The sequence below is a fragment of the Sceloporus occidentalis genome, unplaced genomic scaffold (assembly GCF_023333645.1).
Source record: "Sceloporus occidentalis isolate IW3139 unplaced genomic scaffold, rSceOcc1.0.p SCAF_3, whole genome shotgun sequence".
NCBI classification, from domain to species: Eukaryota; Metazoa; Chordata; class Lepidosauria; order Squamata; family Phrynosomatidae; genus Sceloporus; species Sceloporus occidentalis.
Window position 1 is genome coordinate 162762936 of NW_028316983.1, and position 22324 is coordinate 162785259.

The 22324-nt window shown below is 39.8% G+C and overlaps 1 protein-coding gene across 2 annotated transcripts; it reads right to left on the reverse strand.

Moving 5' to 3' along the window:
- Positions 1 to 2349: 2349 nt before the first annotated feature.
- Positions 2350 to 15371, reverse strand: LOC149317031 (biogenesis of lysosome-related organelles complex 1 subunit 5-like). 2 transcript variants are annotated; one of them, XM_089516704.1, is made up of 6 exons: positions 15178 to 15371; positions 12901 to 12983; positions 10561 to 10690; positions 6908 to 6966; positions 3428 to 3623; positions 2350 to 2746 (listed from the first exon to the last, which is right to left on the reverse strand). In XM_089516704.1, the coding sequence occupies exons 1-5, from the start codon at positions 15308 to 15310 to the stop codon at positions 3447 to 3449; spliced, it is 582 nt and encodes a 193-aa protein (XP_089372830.1). In that variant the 5' UTR covers positions 15311 to 15371; the 3' UTR covers positions 2350 to 2746; positions 3428 to 3446. The 2 variants fall into 2 exon arrangements, with proteins under 2 accessions (XP_089372830.1, XP_089372829.1); XM_089516703.1 differs by having other exon boundaries at positions 2350 to 3623.
- Between the last annotated feature and the right edge of the window lie 6953 nt (positions 15372 to 22324).

Below are 22324 nucleotides of genomic sequence, written 5' to 3' on the forward strand. Positions count from 1 at the left end.
TTGTATTTTTTGTAGCGGATACAACTCATAAATGTCTTTATATTGTTCAGTACTGACAAGAATGACAAATTATTTGTATTAGAAAATGCACATAGTTATCAAAGATATGTGCTCCAGACTTTTCAAAATTTGAAACCTATGTGTATTTGATTAAAAACTCTAAAATTATAGATATTTACGTTAAAATCAATGACCCTGGTAGAAAAAAAAATAGATACCTTGATTTCTCTCACTACTAGTATGACAGGTAAGTAGGCAGAATGGTCATTGTTGCAAATTTTGGATGAGAAACCAAACTAACAGTCAGATGACTTATTCAGTATGAGTAGGGGAAACCAGGGACATACCCAGCCCAGCATACTCCATTCCCACCCACCCCTGTGTTGGGAGGGAAGGTATGAATCAAATTCAAGCAACTGTGGTTACAGAATTCCATGTGAACGGGAGCAATGCCATAACAGGATTTCAAATTGCATGAACCTCTGTATCTGCATTCAACTGAGGATGGCTACAGTTCTATTCTATACATTCCCTGGCAATATGGGAACATCAGGTATACAGAGGACAGGGCGCAGCCTGTCTCCAATTTTACATGTAAAGCAGCAAACATCTGATCAGTCCTACAGTGCAGACTAATCAAAAACATTAAGGAAAAGCAGGAATTCAGTCCAATTCTGTCCCCGGGTGAAATAAATCCTTTTCCTGTATTCAAAAGAAATTCCCAAAAATACTTACCCCCACCCCAAAATGGGTATGAAAGCCAGCCAGTGTGATGTAATGGTTTGAACATAAAGCGTCAACTCTGGAGATCAGGGCCTGATGGAAACCCACTGGGTGACCTTGGGCAAGCCCCAGAAAACCACACATGTGAGTTGCCATAAGTCACAAATGATTTGAAGGCACACAACAACAAAAAATGGGTATCAAGAATTCATTCTTTGTGCTTAAAGGAAAGATCAGCGACACAAGGTCTTTGGACTGTATCTCTCTTACACATTTTTAGTACTGTTTGCCTGAAAAGTTGTTATTTTAAAAAATGAAGTGTTGCATATTCCATGATACAATACTGAGCACATTGGTGGCACAGTGGTTAAATGCCAGTACTGAAGCCACAAGGTTGTGAGTTTGATCCTAGAGGAGGGCTCCAGAGTCTACTCAGCCTTCCATTCTTTCGTAGGTCAGTAAAATGAGTACCCAGCTTTTTGAGGGCAATTGGCTTACACACTGTAAACTGCTTAGGGAATGTTAGTTCACTGATAAGCAGCATAGAAATGTACTTGTACTTGCTATTGCTATCACACCTTGTCAGTTACATTAAATTATTTAGTTCAATGAACTCAAGGTTAAGAGAGGATTAATCTCTTAAGGTGTTTTTTTTTAAAAGAAATATCACCAACAACTGCCAATTAATTTATTCTGTCTTATTTTGAATGTTCTCGGTCCTCTGGGAAATTCCCATTTTAACAGTATTTCTGCTTACAAAAATGCTTCCATATCAAAACAGTGATCAGGAAGGATTTCCTATTTGAATATAAATACTGTAATGTGCTATGAAATTCCATAGCAGTCTTTCTGGCACAGGCAGCTGAGCAAGTGTGATGTCACAGAAAACTGACAAACATTATGACTAATGAGGGACAGAACTATCACCAAACAGTCACAGCAAAGCAGCTTTGGCTAAAGATCAGTTCATCTACAGTACCTCACACAGACCTTAAGAGTCATTAGGTAAATTAACAGGCATTACTGAGGAGAGGTTTTAGAAAGTACAAAGCTAAGGAGCAGAAAGCTCAAGAGGGAGGGATAGAGCGTGCAGTGTGTAGATTCATTCTGTAATAATCAGGGCCCTCTAGATGTTGGATTCCTATTCTCCTTAGGGGAATAGCTCTAGCCAGCATGGCCACTGGTCAAAGATGATGGAAGTTGTAATCCAAGATCTTTCTGTGAGCCAGTTTCTTCACCCCTGTTCCAACCTGTCTGAAAGGGGCTTGTTTTGGTTAAAAAATAAAAGAAAAAGAAAGGCTATGTACACTTTTAATTTACTGCCCTACTAATCCACACATATATTGACAGGTTTATATAGCCATTTGAAAGACTGCTTTGCATTGAATAGGGGTTTCATTAGATGTTATTTTTCCTTCTTTCTAGTGTGTGAGATGTTTTTAAGTCATCTATTTTTTTTCTTTCAAATCCACCAGAGAATTAACAACATTCCAACATGCCTCAGTGTTGGCAAGTGCTCTTTTCAGTCCAGGTACCTGATGATGATTGATGAAGCTGTCAGCTCTTACGGTAGTGCATAGAGCAGCTTGGCAGAAGTTCAGTGTTATTGAAAGAAATCACAAATACTTATTCCATCTCCTCTGCTCACTTTAATCACATTATCAACAGGCTGCCAGGATGGAGCCTTGACACTAAGCCATACAATTCATACAGTCAACCATTGTTGGCCTATTGCAGTCACAACACAGATGAGTAATTTTGTTTTACATGTTCCTATTTTACATACTGCCTCACTGTTAAAATAATACTTGATTTTCCTGTCCCTTAGCCAGCCTGCTTCAGCTTTTATCCTGCCATTAATGCATTAAAAAAGTTACAAAGGGCTAATCAAGAAACTTCCTTCCATTAAGGTAATATTTAACACAGATTAATTTGAGTGGAGACTGGAAGTCGTCATCATGCTCCACAATACCATGTGCTTCTGATATGTGAAGTTCTTCATGTCAAAGAAGAGTTATTGAGCCTGCCACAGTAACAAAAAGTAGGTCACCACCATTTAACATTAAGTATTGCCACAGACAAAAGTTTTAGCAGTGCCCAATATGTAACTGAGAACAAACAAAATTGTTATTTCTTGTATCATTAACCATCAGCAGAACAAATACATATTGGATAATGGAAAAATACATTAGGAGAGAATCTATTTTTACAATCCTAATTTGTCAAAACAAACCATGTAGTGGTGACTTCAGTTGGTGACTTCACTATTATAAACAGTTTGTCCACAAACTTCAGAGCATTGTATTTTCACAGTTTGGTGGGATAAGATAGCCACGATACTTCTGCAAGTATTTATGCTCCCTCCCTAGCCCAATAATTCCATTATCTAAAGTTTCTGCTCTTTGGGAAATATGAAAGTTATTTGAATGGCCTGCATGAAGAATAAGATGTGTGTACAAGACATTGAAGCTAATCTAGTTTACTGGGGGAGAAAGGTATTTCCCCTCCTGGATCGTCTGATGTTTAAAAAAATACGACATAGAATATGATTATTCAGAACTAGAGATATATTATACTTGCTGCTCAGGTATTTTGTTTTTGCTATTCCTGGTATATCATCTGAGTTCCAGGCTCCCAGTAACTGAAAAATGTTGGGATATTATGAGAATAAGATAAGAATACTGTAAATGAAGATCATTCTCACTGTAACTGAGGTTTTTTTTTTAAAGAGTATGTTTGGCCAAGTCCTTTTCCATTGCAGCATATTGTTCTTTAAGGCGCTCCATAGCTTTTGTGTGCTCTTCATCCACAACTGCTTTTATATTGTTCTGTTCCTTCATGAATTCCTCCCACAATGCTCTACGTTGTGTTTCATCAGCCATTAGCTTCTCAGTCTGAAGCTGAGAAGAAAAAGAAAGTTATGAATGTACTTTCTGGAAATTGACAGATATTTCTGAACCACTTAACAGAATGAGAAAAGAAATCAGTAGGGAGCCTCTGGATGATAAAAGCACGAAATAAACAAAATACATCTAAAAACTGTTTTGCTCCTGTTGGAGGCTCCTTTCAGTTTGCTCCCAACTGCTATGTGTCTCTTATATGTATGTAATGTAGAGCTTAGTGGAACACCTTTCGTAAGGAGAAGACAAACAAGAAACATGTGCTGGTTTGAGAGAAAACCTGCAGGCCTCCTTGAAAGTAAGAGTTTTACAATGAATTTCACCGTGTCAGTCCCATGACACCTGTTTGAGACAACCTTTCTTTTGCTTCATTCTCAGCTTTGAAAACTTTGGAGACCAAGATTCAACAGCAATCTGCCTGCTGTCAAGGATTCTGCTGATATGCCTTCATTGTTCAAAAAGGTCAAAACAATTTTATCCAGTAAATCTAATTTTTAGTCTGCTCTTACAAAATGTTTTATTTTCTTAGACTTTGCTATTTGATAAATGATCCTGTGTAAGTAGCTATCTGTTTGTGTTTAGGCGTTGTTGTGACATGAGTAATATTCTATAGTTTTATGCACAAATTATTTGTATGCTCTTGCAGAAGACAACACTGTACATGGAAAATTTAAGTAAATGAATCAACCACAATCTTTCTGTTTAACCATCATATTAGTGTCTTGCTAACAAAACAAAAACAAAAAAATAAACTAAATACTAACACAGACATAGTAAGTGCTTGGCTTTACTCTGGACTGGCAACATTAAATATTTAACTTGAAAATGGAACAAGCAATGCCTTCTCTGTTTAATAGTCTCCCCAACCAGTCTAAATAGTTAACTTCAGCAAAATACACAACCACTACTCTTCAGTTTGAGCTGCACACTTAAAAAAATTATTTTAAAAGTTACTTTGGATCACAAAGATCCTGTATGTCATGTTTGCCATTCCCCATCTTAGACATGCACTATTTAGAATCATGTAGTGTGCAGCAAAGACATAGGTCTGTCTTGTTAATGAAAAAAAGAAGCTGACCCATGACGCACATAAATGAAGGAAAGCCAACAATGAAAAAAAATTGGCTTTCCCAGGGTGGCACAGATGTTGGAAGGGAAATCTATTCAGTAAACTAAAGCTGACTCTAACTGGAAAAAAAACCCTCAACAGTTCTTTCCAATTAAGTCATAAAGCAGCACTGATATGAGACTGACATGGCAAAGAGAAACGGAGGCAGCTCTATGATTTTTGACACACGTTAAGTGTATATAGATACTAAACAACACTAAAACCTTCCTACAGTCCCATATCAAAGAGAGATGAAGAACCTGTCACTTTTGTAAATACTGTAAAATTTTCCACTTGGGGATACCTTGTACTCTTCAAAAAATGACTACAATCAATTGAACACATACATGAATAAAATATTTCTCCACGGAATAAGTAAATATCCTGGAATCTGGAATGGCATCTCAAGAAAATCCTCCTTTCCAGATTACAGTATTTACATATGTGACAGGTTCTTCATCTCTCTTTGATATGGGACTATAGGAAGGTTTTAGTGTTGTTTAGTATCTATATACACTTAACGTGTATCACAAATGTATTGAAGACCTGAACTAGAAAAGCGTGAAAATGGAATCACATTACCTCTTCTTTCTAAATAAACATTATCTCAGGATGTCTTAATTGGGCTATCTGCATCTTTGTATGCTAAACATTTACATTTTATATTTCTCACACCTCAGATTCCATTATCTACTCAAACTGACTGCCATAAATAGTTGAAAATCTGCTTTCTAAACTAGGTGAAATTATGTGTGTATAAGTAGTAACTCTAATTGTGCTTACATTCAAGTCAGAAATTGTCACCAGAGTATGAAATGGGTTCACAGATGACTGAAAGTCTTGGTTAGCATTAATATTTGTGCAAATGCAAATATGCACCATGCTTAGCTCCAAAAATGAGAGGGATAGGGAATTAATGCATGAAACAGGGACAAAGCAAAATGTGTAAGGCAGCAGTTCACGCCCAATCTCTTTGCCAACTTTAGACTATAAGGAATTTTATAGTAGTATTTTGCTATCACTGAGATATAGATATAAAACACATTCAGTGTAGCACCAACTTATAGATGATTTATCTCCATTAGAGTAAAAAAAGCTGTACAGGTTGCTTGTTTGTAACAGTGAAATGCAGCAGTAATATGGAGAATTAACTTCTTGCAGTTTTTCCTAATCTTGAGGTTTTAGAATATCTGCATTACAAACAAGCCATGTGCAGCCATGTGAGATATTCCAGTGAGTCACATGCTCTTATAATATGGCCTTTCATTAACTAACATCCACAAATATGAAACACTTCCATTTCAATAAGCCATATTCATAATGTGTTCACTGTTTTCAAGTGACCAGGAAAGATTTATATTTCCATTCTGTTGGGTATTTTTTGTTCCACACAAAATAGGAATTTGGGTTTCTTTAACCATCTTTCCCTTTTCCCTAGCAGTGAAGGAAACTCTAAGGAAAACTTTCCATCCTGAGAAAAACTGTAAAGCATCTCTGAACACACTTGATAATCGTGGCTTTACCTTTCCACATTAGTTGCAGCCCTTATGAAAGAAGATTTGGGTTTTTTTTCATTGCCAAAAGTTACTCAGTAATAATAATACATTTTAAAAAAAGGAAAAGAAAAAGAAGGTCAAGGGCTCTCCACATTAGTACATTGTGACTTTCTGATTGGAACTAAATGACCATTTTATCTGTGAAGTGTTCAAAATACAATACTGCAAAATGGCAGTTGTTCCTAAATACCTATGTGTAAAGCCATACCAAAACACTTTGTGGGGGGAATCAATGTACTGTTTAGATATATAAATTAACAGTGTATCTTAGGACAAAAAAATTGTATTACTTCCAGGGCGCCCAGCCACTGCAACTCTTTGAACATAGAATAAAGCATCCTTTCACTGGTTTGTAACTGTTTTCTCTCTTAGATGATGTGCTGAGGACTATTCTGTCTTGCAAAAGGTTTAAAGAACTACAAAATCCCATTTACCACAGTAAATAACATTAATTGTAGGTACAGGAAGGAAAGAAGAATAGAGACATGGCCAATTATTTTGAGGTCATACAGTATTTTGCTGTAAGACAAAAACTATTCAAAATATTACCAGAATACCCTGAAGATTAAATCCTGCATAGCATGCTCCCTATTTTATCAAGTTATCTTATTAATACTTACCTGTCTTTCCTCCTGTTCTCTTTGCTGCAATCTGTTGATCATGTCATTCGCTATTTGTACTGAAATACACAGGTCATAATGTTTCAATGAACATTCTTATAGTAACACACATTTGTAACCAAATTAATGAGATTGGGTTGGACTCAGCCTATACAGTTTCATATTGCCTGTCAACTTACTGTAACTCCATGATTTTCACAGGTTTTCTTAGGCAAGAAATACTCAGAGATGGTTTTGCCAGTTCCTTCCTTTGACATATAGCTTATAGTCAGTGGTGTTGCTGGGGGTGTGCAGAAAACACCAGGTGACACCTCAGAGGAGGGGTGATACCCAGTTGGTCCCTCCTCCTGCTGTGGGGTGTGTGTGTGGTGATGTTGCTGGCCTGCCACTTCTCTTGTGCCGTGGCTCATGAGGGAGCCAAAGTGGCAGAGAAAGGGGGACAAGTTCATACCCCTCCCTCCTTCTTGGGTGCTCTGGCACTCTTGCCCAAGTGAGCTAAGGCACCAGGGAAGGGTGCCTGTGCACTTGCCCCTCCTTTCCTGGTGTCTTGGCTCGATTGCCCAAGCAGGAGGTATGTTTGCAAGGAAGGAGAGATGAGTGCGTGAGCACCAATCCTGCCTTCCCTGGTCCTTCACCTGCCTGGCCATAGCCCCCACCCCTACCCCAGCAGGTGACACCAACATTAGGGACACCAGTGCCTATAACACCTGTTATTGGTAGTCTCCCATTCAACTATTTACCAAATCTATTTTAATCTTAGTGAACTCAAGAGAAGGAGCCAGTCATAACTGTGCCAACTTTTATTGATTTGTATTCTGCTTTGGTCAGGCCCCACCTGGAATATTGTGTCCAGTTCTGGGCATCACAATTTAAAAAGGATGTTGAGAAACTGGAGCGTGTCCAAAGGAGGGCAACTAAAATGGTGAAAGGTCTGGAAACCATGCCCTATGAGGAACGACTCAGGGAGCTGGGGATGTTTAGCCTGGAGAAGAGAAGGTTAAGAGGTGATATGATAGCCCTGTTTCAATATTTGAAAGGATGTCATATTGAGGAGGGAGCAAGCTTGTTTTCTGCTGCTTCAGAGAACAGGACCTGGAACAATGGATGGAAGCTACAGGAAAAGAGATTCCACCTCAACATTAGGAAGAACTTCCTGACAGTAAGGGCTGTTTGACAGTGGAACACACTCCCTCGGAGTGTAGTGGAGTCTCCTTCCTTGGAGGTCTTTAAGCAGAGGCTAGATGGCCATCTGTCGGGGATGCTTTGATTTGGATTTCCTGCATGGCAGGGAGTTGGACTGGATGGCCTGTGCGGTCTCTTCCAACTCTATGATTCTATGATGGGATAAATGTATGGTTAATATAAGTCTGGATTCAACCAATTCATTGCATAAAGAAGCATTGATTTTCACTACTGGAGCACTCTTATCTCTGTAAGTATATCCTTTATCAAAATGTAGTTGGCTCTTGCCATCTGCAGATTTGAGCATCTGAGGATGGCTGTGTCCCATTCACCCCAATGGCGGTGTGTCCATGCTGCTGCTATTAGGAACAATGGGACTTGAGGGTCTATTTTTTTTTTCGTTATCCACTGGGGTGGTGGTGATGGTCCAGAATTGTACCCCATGGATACAATGCCTACTGTATAAAGAACAAATATATATAGAAGACATCAGTGCACCAATATTCACTTTTCAATCACATGTAATTTCTTATATCTACAAAGATTGTTAAATGAATTGTTGAATTAATTAGTGTAGGGAACAGAAATGGATGGTTCATCTTTAGATATGAGCAACAGTTTGATCAAAGCAATCTAAATTCTGACCCAAGAAAAGCTGAATTCTCCACAGAACGTATGCACAAATTTCACATAACACTGGTGGGGTACTGGAGAGAAAAGATGGATTAGCAGCAGCCAATCACAAGCCAGCTGCCTCAGACAATGAGATGCTGGCAGGGAAAGACTGGAAGTTCTGTTGTGGCAGTTAAGAACTTCAGATAGGGTTTGGTTTTCAGAGCAAGAGGGTCTTGCTACGTCCAGAGAGGGACAGTTATACTTAAAGTCCAGAAGTGAGGGACATATAGGGATAGAGTCCAGTGCTGAGGGACTCTTTATACACACAGAACTTCAAGAGAGGGAGTTGCTGTGGGGTCATATCCTGAGGATATTTAGCCTTGGTGGCTGGTATAGGTTTAGGAAAAGAACCTAAAGATAAGGACAGTGTGAGGGTCCTGGATATAAGTTTGATAATTACAGGAGAGAGTGTGGAGAAGTTAACTAAATCTGTAACTGAATAAAACTAAATGATCAAGTCATTATTAACAAGTCAACAGTGACAACTTTGAATCCAAGATACAGTTTATTTTCCTGCTTTACAATAAACTTTTGTTAGTCTCTGAACAAATACTTCACCTGTGTTTTACAGTCAAATTAAGGTGGGGTACAGACCGCCCAAAAAGGGTGGTCTGCCCGCGCCTTGTTTTGCAGCGTGAGGAAGCTGCAGTGGACAAACCACGCGGCTTCCTTGCGCAGCAAAAAGAATCCTCCCCCTTGGCAGGATTGGGCCCAGCCCTCGCCTCCTCGGCTTGGTTCTCCTCACTCTTCAGCTCGCAGGGAGTGTGCACATTCCCCACAGGCTGAGGAGAAACAAACTGGGAAGGGGAGGATTGGGCCCAGTCCTCCCCTTCCCAGAGGAAAACAAAGCCAGCTATTATCCAACACTCCAGGCTGAGGGGAAAGAAGCTGGGAAGGGGAGGACTGAGCCCAGCCCTCGCCTTGGTTCTCCTCAGCCTGCAAGGAGTGCGTGCACTCCCCGCAGGCTGAGGAGAATCAAGCCGGGAAGGGAAGGATTGGGCCCAGTCCTCCCCTTCAATCCTGGCTTGGTTTTCCTCAGCCTGCAGGGAGTGTGTGCACTCCCTTCTGGCTAAGGAAAACATAGCTAGCTATTATCCGACACTCCACACTTCTTCATGAGTGCGTGTGCGTGCTCATGAAGAAACATGGAACACATCGGATAACTCAGAACATCGGATAACCAAAGGTTGGATAATCAAGACTCTACTGTATTCAAGAAGTAGTATATTGGCAATAATTTTCTGACCAACAGGCAAGCAAAGAAAAAGTATATATAGACAAGGCTGTGCTCTTTGCCTGAAGATAAGAACAGTCACTGGTATACAGTAAAAATACAAGTATTTGCCAATGTGTTCAAAGCTGAAAACTATAAATCCCAGCTAGTATATAAAAGATGTCCAACAGTCAGAGTGCATTTAGAAATATTTGCACTTCTAGAGGACACATGGCAATGATAAAAGTAAAAAAGCCAATAACAAGAATAAAACCTAAAAACCAAACGCGTTTCGACTAGCGTCTTCGTCAGTGGTGAAAATCAGCTGTTGCGAACAGCATGGTGATCGATCTATTAGCATGGACACATCCAGTTAAAGTAAGGAATGAGTCAGCTTAATGCTGGATACTCCACTGATTTATGATGCTAACATGCTACATATTGCCAGGTTGGGTGAACAGATGGCCAAAGCTACCACATCAATTTCCAGTGGACTACAGAGCAACTATCTGAAAACGCAGAATATGTGAAAACTCTTTCAAGGCAAAAAGCACAGAGGAAAAACAAATAACTTCAAGCTTACATCTGCTGAGGGCTTCATTTAGATTTCCACGCATTACTTGTTCACACTTTGGCAGAGTTTTATCATTTGCCTCAAAAACAGTGCTCTTTAGGTTTTCAAGAACCCGGACTTCTCGGAGACCACGTTTTTCCTAATGGAAAGATTTGAAAGGGGGAGGGGGAAATTCTAAATATTCTACCAAGTTTTACTGTATATACTAATGTGTAAGTCTAGAAATTTTAATCAAAATTTGACCCCAAAACTCTGAGTCAAGGTAGCTACTGGTCAAAGTAACTCTTATAAAGAAAAGAAAAAGATAAAAGAAACTGTTCCCTGGTGAAAAGTGAGAGCATAATCTGTCCTGGAAGCTCTGACCCCTTCCCATATATTCTCTCATTCATCCAGCCTTTAGGATGAGGACAAACAGTTATGCCTGCTGGAATCTTGTAAGTTTCTTTGCCTTTCTTCTCCTTTGCATCATCTTTTAGATCAGTGATTCCCAAACTTTGGTCCTTCAAGTGTTTTGGACTTCAACTCTCAGAACCCTCAGCCAGCTTGGCCAATGGTCAGGAATTATGGGAGCTGAAGTCCAGAACATCTGGAGAATCAAAGCTTGGGAATTACTGCTTTAGATCCTTTGTTACAAGCCCCTAAATTTTATCCTCGACTTATCCATGGGTCATATCAAAATCCCCAGTTTTGGCCTCAAAACCTGCCCTTGACTTGTACATGAGGTTAACTTATAGTTGAGTATATACAGTAATTATTTACTGACAAATGGGCAAGATCCAGTGTAACAACCCCTGAAAAAAGTTAGGCCCATCAGGCATAACCCTCCTCTCCCGACCCCCTGATAGGAACAACCCAAATAATCACTTCCAAACCAGTAATGGAAGTGCTGAAGCAGAGATTCTGTTTACAGTTACTGGGGGTGGGAGGAAGCTAAAGACCTTCTGCTTCCAAAGACCCAAAAGCAGTCATTGTGACTGCTGTTTCTGCCCCACTAATGGGAGACGGTAAGCAGCAATTCCGATCAGAGTCACCTCACGAACAACTCTGAAGCAGCTGCTCAACACCCCCATCCCACCAGTGATCTTCAGTGATTATGTACATGTGGATGCATGCACAGCCCACAAATGACACTAGATGTGTCCATCAGGGCCAACAAGATTTTACAACCCTCCTATTCTCATGTACCTGGAAACATGCCCCATTGAACTCTTATCTGCAGACATGAATAGGGCTGAAGTGTTAAATAGTATATTATAGTTAGGTCTTGGTCATGTTGGGTGCATTCCTATATATTTGAAGTGGGCAACTGTGGGCTGCAACAGCAGTCCCATTGCAAAGATGTCACATCATTTCTGATTTAATTTCATTTTTAGCTGACTTTGGGCCAATTTGAGGAGTATCGTGGAAGGCATGAAGAAAATAGGGGCAAAAATGCTGTTGGGTGCTTTTGGAGGCAAAGAAAAATGCCCAATAAAAGTTTAAATGGTGTTGGGCAAGGGGCCATATGAGATACATGGGCTGCACTTTGCTCACCCCTGATGTACAAACCTACTTGGGAACAAACATGTACAGGATTGCATATTAATGCTTCAAAATGCACTGAAGCAGATTAATTCTACATTGTCACGTTTTTCCATCTTGAACACTTTATTTTACTTAAAAACATTTTAAAAGCCTAGTTTTGGATTTGATAATTTTATTCTCTTGTCTTGAAGGGAAACTGACAGTCAGGTCCCACATAGCTTTCTTCCTAATCTTGTTAAGGTTTTGCTGCCATCTTGTGGCAAATGTATTCACTTGTCCCTCCATATTCACTAGGGTTAGGGGCACAAGACCCCCGTGAAATATGGAAAGCAAACATAAGATTCTTAAATTACAACTCTTGTGTTGTTGTTGTTGTTGTTTTTTTTTGAAGAGATGGAATTTCCAAAAACAAAACCAACAACAACAGATTCAAAAGCAATGCAAAGGCTGCAAAGTGGAACTTCTCTTTTGAAGCAAATATTGTTGATTTTGATTTATGTTTAGGATTTCAGCCTAGTTTTGCACACATTTACTCATTGACAGCTTTTATGGTCCAACACACTGTAGAAATAACCCAATTTGAGACTGCTTTAACTGCCCTGACTCAGTAGTTTTGTGAGACATTTAGCCTTCTCTGTCAGAGAGCTCTGGTGCCACAACAAACTACAAATCCAAGGATTCCCTAACATTGAGTCATGACAGTTATTTCTGCAGAGTGTTTTGGACCTATGAAAGATCATTTCATTCAAATCTTTGAAAGTTCAGGACTATCTTCTTTCCTATTTTCAAGGTACATTATTTCAAAAATGTAAATATCAAACCTACTTCAAATTCTTTAATGAAATAACGGATTTCTCCTTGAATGACTGGCCTGTGATCCAAAAGCCGAGAATATATTTCTCCAACATCTATAAGAAAAGTAATGAGATACATTAATAATAAACATGGCTATCTTTAAAATGTTTAGTCTTTACTGAAGACTGGCAAGAAATCCAAGTGGTTCACATCTTTCCAATATACCCTTCCCCCGTTTCCTTACATCTCCTCTTTCACCAGTCCAATTCTTCTTCCCTCTTCCAATTTTGCAGCAGTTACAGAGATGGAATTGAAGGGATGGATGGTCACTGTAAAACAGCTGTTCATTTTAGGAAGATGGATTGTGTGACTTAAAAATGCTTTCCCCCCATCACATAAGTAGCCATCCAGATATGGATGGGAAGCGCACGCAGAGCCCTAAGGGCTCCTCAGAACACAGGTTGGGAACCCCTGCTTTACAGAACTGATTTTTTAAAAAGAGCTTTTGGTCAATATGGCTTGTACACTGAGATTAATTCAAGAATAGTTTTGCATGGTTACTGTTATATGTGAAATTGTATTTTTTATATAATTACATATGTCCTCTATGCCTCCTGGAGAGAATGTCTGGCTATTTTAATCATTTTTGGTGTAGATGTGTATATATATAGTTGTGCATCTTCAAGTCATTTCTGACTTATGGCGACCCTAAGGTGAACCTATCATGGGGTTTTCTTGGCAAGATTTGTTCAGAGGGGGTTCGCCATTGCCATCCTCTGAGGATGAGAGTGTGTGACTTGCCCCCCCTCTCTCTATATATATCATAACTTTTTTTTTGCTCTTCATGGGCAAAAAAAATGACCTCGGGGGATGTGTGTGGCCTATGGGCTGTGCTTTACCCATCTTTGCTTTAGAGGACTGTTTCTTACCAACATCAACATCTAATCTTGCCACCAGCCCCTGCACAGCTCACCACTTTACTCAGTCACTCTCCCCTTGAGGCCAGAATCCAAAAGGAGAGACTTGGGCAAAGCAAGCAGCACTGGTAGCAATAATCAAAGTGTAAGCTAAGTGCCCCCAACAAGCTGGGTATGCATTTTAGTAAATGATGGAAGGATGCAAGCCCCTGGTTGGTGCTGAACTCATAACATTGTGGTTTGTGAGTGGCTGCAGTACAAGCATTTAACCATTGCGCAGTACAAACTGAGTCTCCCTTATCTGGAATTCTGAAATCTTAAATATTCCAAAAACCCAAACTCTTTTTATGGGTGGCTGAGATAGCGACACCTTTGCTTTCTGTTGGTTCAATGTACACAAACTTTGCTTCATTCACAAAATTATTAAAAATGTATAAAAGCACCTTCAGGCTATTTGTATAGAGTATATATGAAACATAAAATGGATTTTGTGCTCAGATCTGGATCCCATCTCCAAGATATCTCACTAAGTACATATATGCAAATACAGGAATTGAAAAATCATATATATTTATATATATCCCCAAAGTCCAAAATACTCCTGGTCCCAAGCATTTCAGATAAGGGAGAGTCATTCTGTATTGCAGATATAGATTTTAACAGCATTATCAAACAGAGATTTTAAAAGATGTTCCTGCAATTCTGTCTGCGGAGCTCACTTCTTAGGTTGCATCTGCACCTCAGAAATAATCCAGTTTGAGACCGCTTTAGCTGCCTTTGGCTCAATGCTAGGGAATTCTGAGAGCTGTAGTTTTGTGAGACATTGAGCCTTCTCTGTCAGAGAGCTCTGGTGCCACAATAAACCACAGTCCCCTGAATTCCAGTTCATGAAGCCATGGCTGTTAAAGTGGTGCCAAACTGGATTACTTCTGCAGTGCGGATGCAGAGCTTGGTCCAGAACACACTGCAGAAACAATCCAATTTGAGACAGCCTTAGCTGCTCTGGCTCAGTACTATGGAATTCTGGGAACTGTAGTTTATTTATGGCCCTAGAGTTTTCTGACAGTGAAGGCTCAATGTCTCACAAAACTACAGTTCCCAAAATTCCCTAGCATTGAGCCAAATGCTAGGCCTCAAACTGGATTATTTCTGCAGTGAGGATGCAGCCCTAGACTTCTGCCTCTTCCCTACAGTCCAGGAACACTTAACATCTGCAGCAACTCCAGAGGGACAGACTACTGCATTGGAGGGAAAGGGCTTCAGACCCATTTGAAGCCAAAGTCGTACTGCGCACGCGCACACGCTTGAAGCCAAAGTCGCACTGCGCATGCGCAACGTCCGTCAACCACAAAGAGAACGAAGCGTCCGTTGAAACGTCGGCGCCGCTTGCCTTTCAAAATAGCTTGGGATGACGCCGAGCCCAGCGAATCCCGCTTCTTGCTACCGCCACCGGGAAACGGAGACTCGCCGCTTTTACTGGGGCTCAGAGCCGCCGCCGGACTTGAACCGCCGCTGCTGCTCATCTCCTCGCTTCCTACAGCCGTCGCTATGAGGCGGCGTTCGAGAGAAACCTTCCAAGTGCGCATGTGCAGCTGTAGAATCCTTTGCGGGTACTGCGCATGTGCAAAAGAAGCTTCTACTTTGCTTGTGAGAAACCTGGAGAAAGGGAGACCCCTTGTGACGTCATAGGCTCTTTCCGATTGGTCTAAAAAGAGTGAAGTGAGAGACTCATGCAAAAGAAGAGTGTAAGAGGGATAATGGGGTTTGAATTTGTGTTGTTGTATTGTGTTGTTTATTGTATTGTAAGCCGCCTCCATCCTGTTGGAGAGGCGGGATAAAAATAAAATTTTATTATTATTATTGAGTTAATTGAAGCTTAAGAAAGGCAGTTTTTTGTATTTTTTGTTTGTCCTGTTGTCCTAACATTGAATGGATTAGCTCTCTATTTGGGCATTATTAGAAGGGAGCCACTGAAACGGATGGAATTGAAAGACCTAGACCTATTAGTTTGGAAAAATCAATGTGCAAAGGGATCTGGGAAACCTTTGACACACACACACACACACACACACAAGATTACCGCACACTACATAATAATAATAATAATAATAATAATAATAAAATTTTGTTTTTATCCCACCTCTCCAACAGGATCAAGGCGGCTTATAGTACAATAAAATACAACAGTACAAATTTAAATAAAACCCATTATCCCTCTTATACTCTCATAGTGCTGCCTTGGTCCACTATATTTGCTCCGGCTGCCTCCTGTTGCATTCTGGGGTTTGTAGTTCAGTGAGGCCTAAGAGCTCTATGGCTGAGGATTCTAAATGCCCCCTCCTTAAACTGCAAATCCCAGAATGCAACAGGAGGCAGCCAGAGCAGTTAAAGTGGAATAGCAGCGCTATAAGAGTATAGTGTGGCAATCTCGTCTAAGAAAGAAGCTGGTAGTATGAGCTTTGGCCGGCTTGTTGGACTAATTCAAGCTTAAAAGCTACAGTGTCCACTGTCCTGAAATTGAATGGGTTGGCTTTCTATTTCATAGAATCATAGACTTGGAAGAGACCACAAGAGCCATCTAGTCCAACCCCCCTGCCATGCAGGAACTCTCAATCAAAGCATCCCTGACACATGGCCATCCAGCCTCTGTTTAAAGACTTCCAAGGAGGGAGACTCCACCACACTCTGAGGGAGTGTTTTCCACTGTTGAACAGCCCTTACCCTCAGGAAGTTCCTCCTAACTTTGAGGTGGAATCTCTGATCCTGGAGCTTGCAGCCATTGTTCCATGTTCTACTTTCTGGAGCAGCAGAAAACAAGCTTGCTCCCTCCTCAATATGACATCCTTTCAAACATTTAAACAAGGCTATCGTATCTTCTCAAGGCTAAACAGTTCTGCAAGTCTCTCACAAGACCATTTTCGTCATCCTCCTTTGGACACTCCAATTTCTCTACATCCATATTTGAGCATGTTTAGAAGGCAGCCACTGAAATGGATGGAACTGAAAGACCTAGCCCTGTTAGTCTGAAAAAAGCAGTGTGCGAAGGGATCTTGTGGCGCCTTTGAGACTAAGGGCTTGAACAGACAGGCCAAAATAATGCTGCTTCGGGTCACTTTGGAGGTATGCTGTTTAAATGATGCATGTGTCCTAAGAAGCAGGAAGCTGCTTTGGCGCAGCTTCTGGCCTCTTAAGATGCGTGTGTCATTTAAACAGCATTTAAACAGCATACCTCCAAAGTGTGTGATTAAGACGCGTGTGCACACAAAACAAGAAAATAGCAGGACCATGAAGCAGGAGGAATATGTGCTGTGATCTAGGGAGGGCCTGGCAGGTGATAGTTGTCATTTGCTCACAAATTGTGAATGGTTTACTAGTGCACAGTGCTCCACTGGTCCTCTCAACATCCGTATGGTTATTAACAAAGCTGTCAAATTTCTTGCTTTCCCCTTTTCTCCTATTGACAATAATTTTAAGGTGCTCCTTTACACATCAATCAAGTCTTTCTTATCCACTCCAGTCACCAAGAAAATACTTTTAGGGCCGTCTTGCTTCCAGAGACATAACCTCTTTTTCACAACTACCGATTTCAGATGGATGTTTTGTACCTGGTTTTCCACTACAGTGATAATTTCTTTGGAGGAAAGAACTTTTGTGTCACTTCTACCATAATCGAATCATTATTCTGGCTCAACTGAACCACTCAGGCAACCATAGTTGGCCCTAGCAACCTATATGTTCTTACATTTCATATATGATTACATGTCTTTTCCTGTATAGAGGTTAATTCTACATGGGGGGGGGGGGGTGAACAGTGTCGGGGATGTTTTGTAACAGACATTGTTTTTAACTTCTTAAAAATCCTTTATCTGATGCGTATGTGCAAGATTAGGCTTTTCTTTTTTGCTTTGCATACTCACATTCTCTACCTCCCCTCCCAAGATTAATAATTGTGGAAGCATTTTTCTTTTCAATGAAAGGGATAGAAGGTAATGGTTAAAAAAGACAGTGTCTTCAGATTGCCTACCTGTCAGCTTGTACGATAGAGTCATCAAATCATAAAGCTATGGGAATATATATGGCTCTGAGCCTGAAAATCAACATATGTAGTCATCATGTAGAGTTTTGGGGAAGATTTACTAAACAAATTGTGTCACTTTTGCCTTGCAATGGAAACTGCTTTCTCTTTTAGGGATCATCTTGCCATCTGCAGTTAGTGTTAGCTGCATTTGAGATCGCAAAATCTTTGGATTAACATGCTGAGCCCTGTCATTTTTCCCACAGGCTGTCTAGCAATGATAATCCACTAAAGGATTGTTTCATCCCAAGTGGCGGTGTTTGAGTCAAAAGCTGGCAGTAGGCAGGGAAACCCAAACCTGTTGAGGCAGACTTCTCGCAAGGTACAAAGAATTGGAATGACATCCTTTCAGAGAGCGGTTGTGGGGGGTGGGAGACAGAAAGGGAGACATAGTTTGCGTGAGCAGAATTAAGTCCATGGGCAGCATCTGTGATGGAAAACTGAGACTGTGGTTGCGATTGTTGGAAGTTTGTGGGCTGTGATGCTGATCCTGGTCAAAGTGAGCCCGGGGCTGCTCTGTTTGGAGTAGTTGCCTTGTCAGATTAGTCATATGGTTACCATATTTGATGCTCAACCTGGACAGACAGGCCTGCCAGGCAGGAACTGCTCAGGCAGATGATGTTAGGGAAGGACAAAAATTATCCACCGCAAGACTAAGAAGACAGATGACACCCAGCAGGAACAGCAAGCCAAATCCGCAGAATCCACAATACAGCTGGCTGGCCCTAGGCTACCTGCCTCTTTGAAGTGGAATAGACATCACCCACGAACTGTCACATTAGATCATGAGGCTGGAAAAAAGCTGAAAGATTTAGTTCTTCCAATAAAAGGGAAAGTTTAATGGCTCCAAATCTTCCTAAAAGGGTGCGGGGACCAAGGTAACATAGGAAGGGGGAATCCTAAGATGTAATGACAATACAAAATTACCAACCTTTTTTTTTTACAGAGAAGGATGAGCCAAACTGCGTTCAGTAGCAGCTGAAATTATTTTAGACACTACCAATACAAGGAATAAAAGTTATGCCTTCAGGAATGCTAGGTAAAGCACTAACAAGTAATCACTACTGCAAAATCAAGTTTGCTCTCCAGTGTTTTAAGCTTTCTACATTACTTTAAATCTGGGGGATATTAATGATATGAATCCACCACACAAAACATACACTGTGTGTCTATGTGTGTGTTCCCTGAAAGCACACAGGAATAGAAGTACAGTAGGTTACTTTCCCATAAATGCTTTGTGTATAAAAAAAGAAGAGGATTTTTCCATGTGAGAAGAACATAGCTTCATTTCACTGAATTGAATAATAGTAAAGTTGCCAAAATGTGTTCGAAGTGTAACTACAAATGTGTCTGAATTGTAGCCAGAATACAAAATATAGTGCCCTGATAATGGAGGAAACAGCAGATTTAACTATTTTGGGATACTAAGAAGAAATATCTCTCTTGAAAGAAGTTTAAAAGGAAACAAGGAATTTAAAAGCCAAATTTCTACAAGTTTTAGAAAGATTTCAAAAATCCATAAAGCACTGAAGACTTCTGGGCTAGATTTAGCAAAGACCGCACTGGACTTTAAAATGACCACTTACATTGAACAGAACCCAAAAAGGAGACTCACACATAATTCAAAGTTGTGAGAAGAATTGTTTTATTTTGCTTTATTGTTGTGGTATGTCTTGTGCATAGTTGTTTACTTATAGTAATTAAAAAAACACACACAGAAGAGAAAATAAAAAGCAAATGAGAAATAATTGAATGGATGCTTAATTTTAGTCATGGCCCTGAAGAAAATAATGCATTTTTAAAAATGAAGTATGTTCTCTAGAGCAAAGTGATTAGAGCAAGGCTATAAGAGTCTCATAATTTAATTCAAACTACAGCTTTCTAGGTAGTAGATAGGAGTTGTTTTATCATTTTAGTACTTGGAAAGTATTCTGGCAAAACCCTTTAAATATTTTCTCATCAATCTTTGTTTTTTGATGGGTAATAAAATGTCATGCAGAATATTTTATTAATTACCATATAGGATACTTAACATTGTATCTGTAGCCATTTGGATTTCTTAAATCACCAAATAGTACATGCAAAATAGTTTTACAGGATGCAAAGGAACTGGCTTTTTGGATTTCATGCCTCTCTATGGTGATATGATTTGGCATTGCTTGGTAGCTGTGAAACTTTTTGATATTTTTTGAAAATCTGATTAGAAGGAACAGTTCCACAAGAATGAGTTTGAAAAAGACAACTGTTGATGGAAAAAGAATCAGAGTTGGAAGGGACCCCAAGGGCCATTCAGTCCAACCACTTGCCATGCAGGAAATCACAATCAATACCACCCATAGGTGTCTGTCCCATTCTTAGTCTCATCTAGAATATTCCCTCTGAATCAGTGGAACTTTGTGTTTTTATTTGCCATCAAGTCAACGTTGACTTAATGCAACACTATGAATGAGAGACCTCCAGGATCCCTAAACATCAACTCAAATCTTGCAAACTCAGGGCCAATGACATTATTTATTGAATCAATCCACCTGTAGTACAGTCTTCCTCTTTTCCCTCTTCTGCTTTACCAAGCATGATAGGTTTTTCATCTTATTGTCACTTTCATCTCATGTTATGTTCAAAGTATGACAGCCTCCATTTAATCATCTTCCCATGTAGGGAAAGTTTGGGCTTCATTTGTTTAAGGACCCATTTGTTTGTCTTTTTATCATTCCATGGTATCTATACAACTCTTTTCCAGCACCACTTTTGAAATGGAACTTACTTAAGTAGTAACTTACCAGGTTTCCATTGATTCTCTAGTTGGAAGCACAAGAAACAAAGCTCAAAGTTAGAATAATGAATATCAGTCTATTTCAATACTGAGGGGAAACTGCTATTAAGATAAAACTGTGAAGCAGTGTGTTTGTTGCTATCTGAAACAGGCTGACAGACATTTTTTATCAGTGAGCAAAAAGGGGAACAGGGTAGCTCACATTCAACTATTCATTACATAATGATGTTCTCTTCATTGACTGGTGTGAAGGGGGACAGAGCACCAACTTGCCTTTATCTGGCAGAGGTGCAAATAGTAAATAACACAAATGAGACAATTAGTAGCTGTAAATAGTAAAGAAGGTGAAGGCAGGACAATCCTATTTCGTCTGTCACAATGGATTACATTATTTTATAATGTTGACAGACGTGAAGATAGAAGGCGAACTTCATCAGAATAACATTTTAATTTCCCTCCTTTCCTTCCCAATAAATCGGAGACATTGGCAAGGTTTCTTCTGGTCTGATTGTATGAGTTCGCAGTTTATTTATTTGTGAAAGCACCCTTCATCTTAATGGAATTGGTGTTTTAAAACTTCAATGGCTAACAAAAATTCTGCAACCTTAATAAAAGAGGCCAGTTGAGATGCTATGGTATTGTATCAAATCAGTCATTATAAATGTTACTAACCTGTGGTTCCCTCCAAACATCACATCCATTCACATCTTTAAATAATACCTTTGATGTCTCAAAGGCCAGAGCACATCTGGATAAGAATATGGATCTAAAAAAGAAGAATGAAAATACACACCCATATACGTATACTTTAATTTCTGGGAGGCCATGGATGATCACTGTATGGTCATGCAAGCAATGAAAATTAGTTTTTGATGCTAGCACACTAATGCCTCTATTATGGAATTAGCTTGTTTGGCTTGATGGCACACTTTCCAGGATATCTTTTCCCACTTAATGCAGTATGGAAGCTGGTAATTGATAAACTGTGAAGCTCATGATTAGCAATGTGATAAAGTGTTAAAAGGATTAGGAAAGTACCTGATCAGATCCAAAGACACCCAGCAAAAAATCTTAGAACAGACCAAATGTACCCAAACCCCCCTGAATTGGTGGGATCTTGAAACTAAATCAAGTGTTACATATTGGAATGCTCGTTTTTAAACCACCAGCCAGTGAGGGTGCTGTTGATCCCATAATTTGTAAAAACATCTTTTGAAAATCAAATTTGAACCACTTTATATACCATGTTCTTCTCAATTGTTATAGGGTCAGCCAACATGAGGAGTTGCATACATATCATGTATCAGCACAGCAAGAGGCCACTGGACATACATTTTATCCTAATTCTGCTCCCTTTTGGCCTTGTATTGACACAGGAGTCAACCCTTGTTATGGAAAAGCTCAGCTATGATGGTTGCTATACATGCATTTTCTATCACACTAGAACTTTGGCTAAAGTATTTTGTCTAGAAAATTATAAAAGAGAAGAAGGTTTGAAGTCTCATGTAGTAGCAAGGCAACTACAGAACCAATGTAGTTGCACTCGAGAAAACCAGACCAACTAGCCATTCAGTAATAGAAACCCACTGGGTAACCTTGGACAAGTGACACGTAACATTTTAAAACTTGGAGTAAAGTACATTTCTGAAAGAGCATGGTGTGGTTGGTGAGTAGATATATTGATGTTCT

Coding starts and splice junctions, on each gene's coding strand:
- LOC149317031 (XM_089516704.1), bottom strand. CDS start 15,310: ATGAGCAGCAGCGGCGGTTCAAGTCCGGCGGCGGCTCTGAGCCCCAGT. Junction 6,967..10,560: donor AAATGAAGCCCTCAGCAGAT/GTAAGCTTGAAG, acceptor TGTGTATTTCAG/TACAAATAGCGAATGACATG. Junction 3,624..6,907: donor GAGAACAGGAGGAAAGACAG/GTAAGTATTAAT, acceptor TTTTCTTCTCAG/CTTCAGACTGAGAAGCTAAT.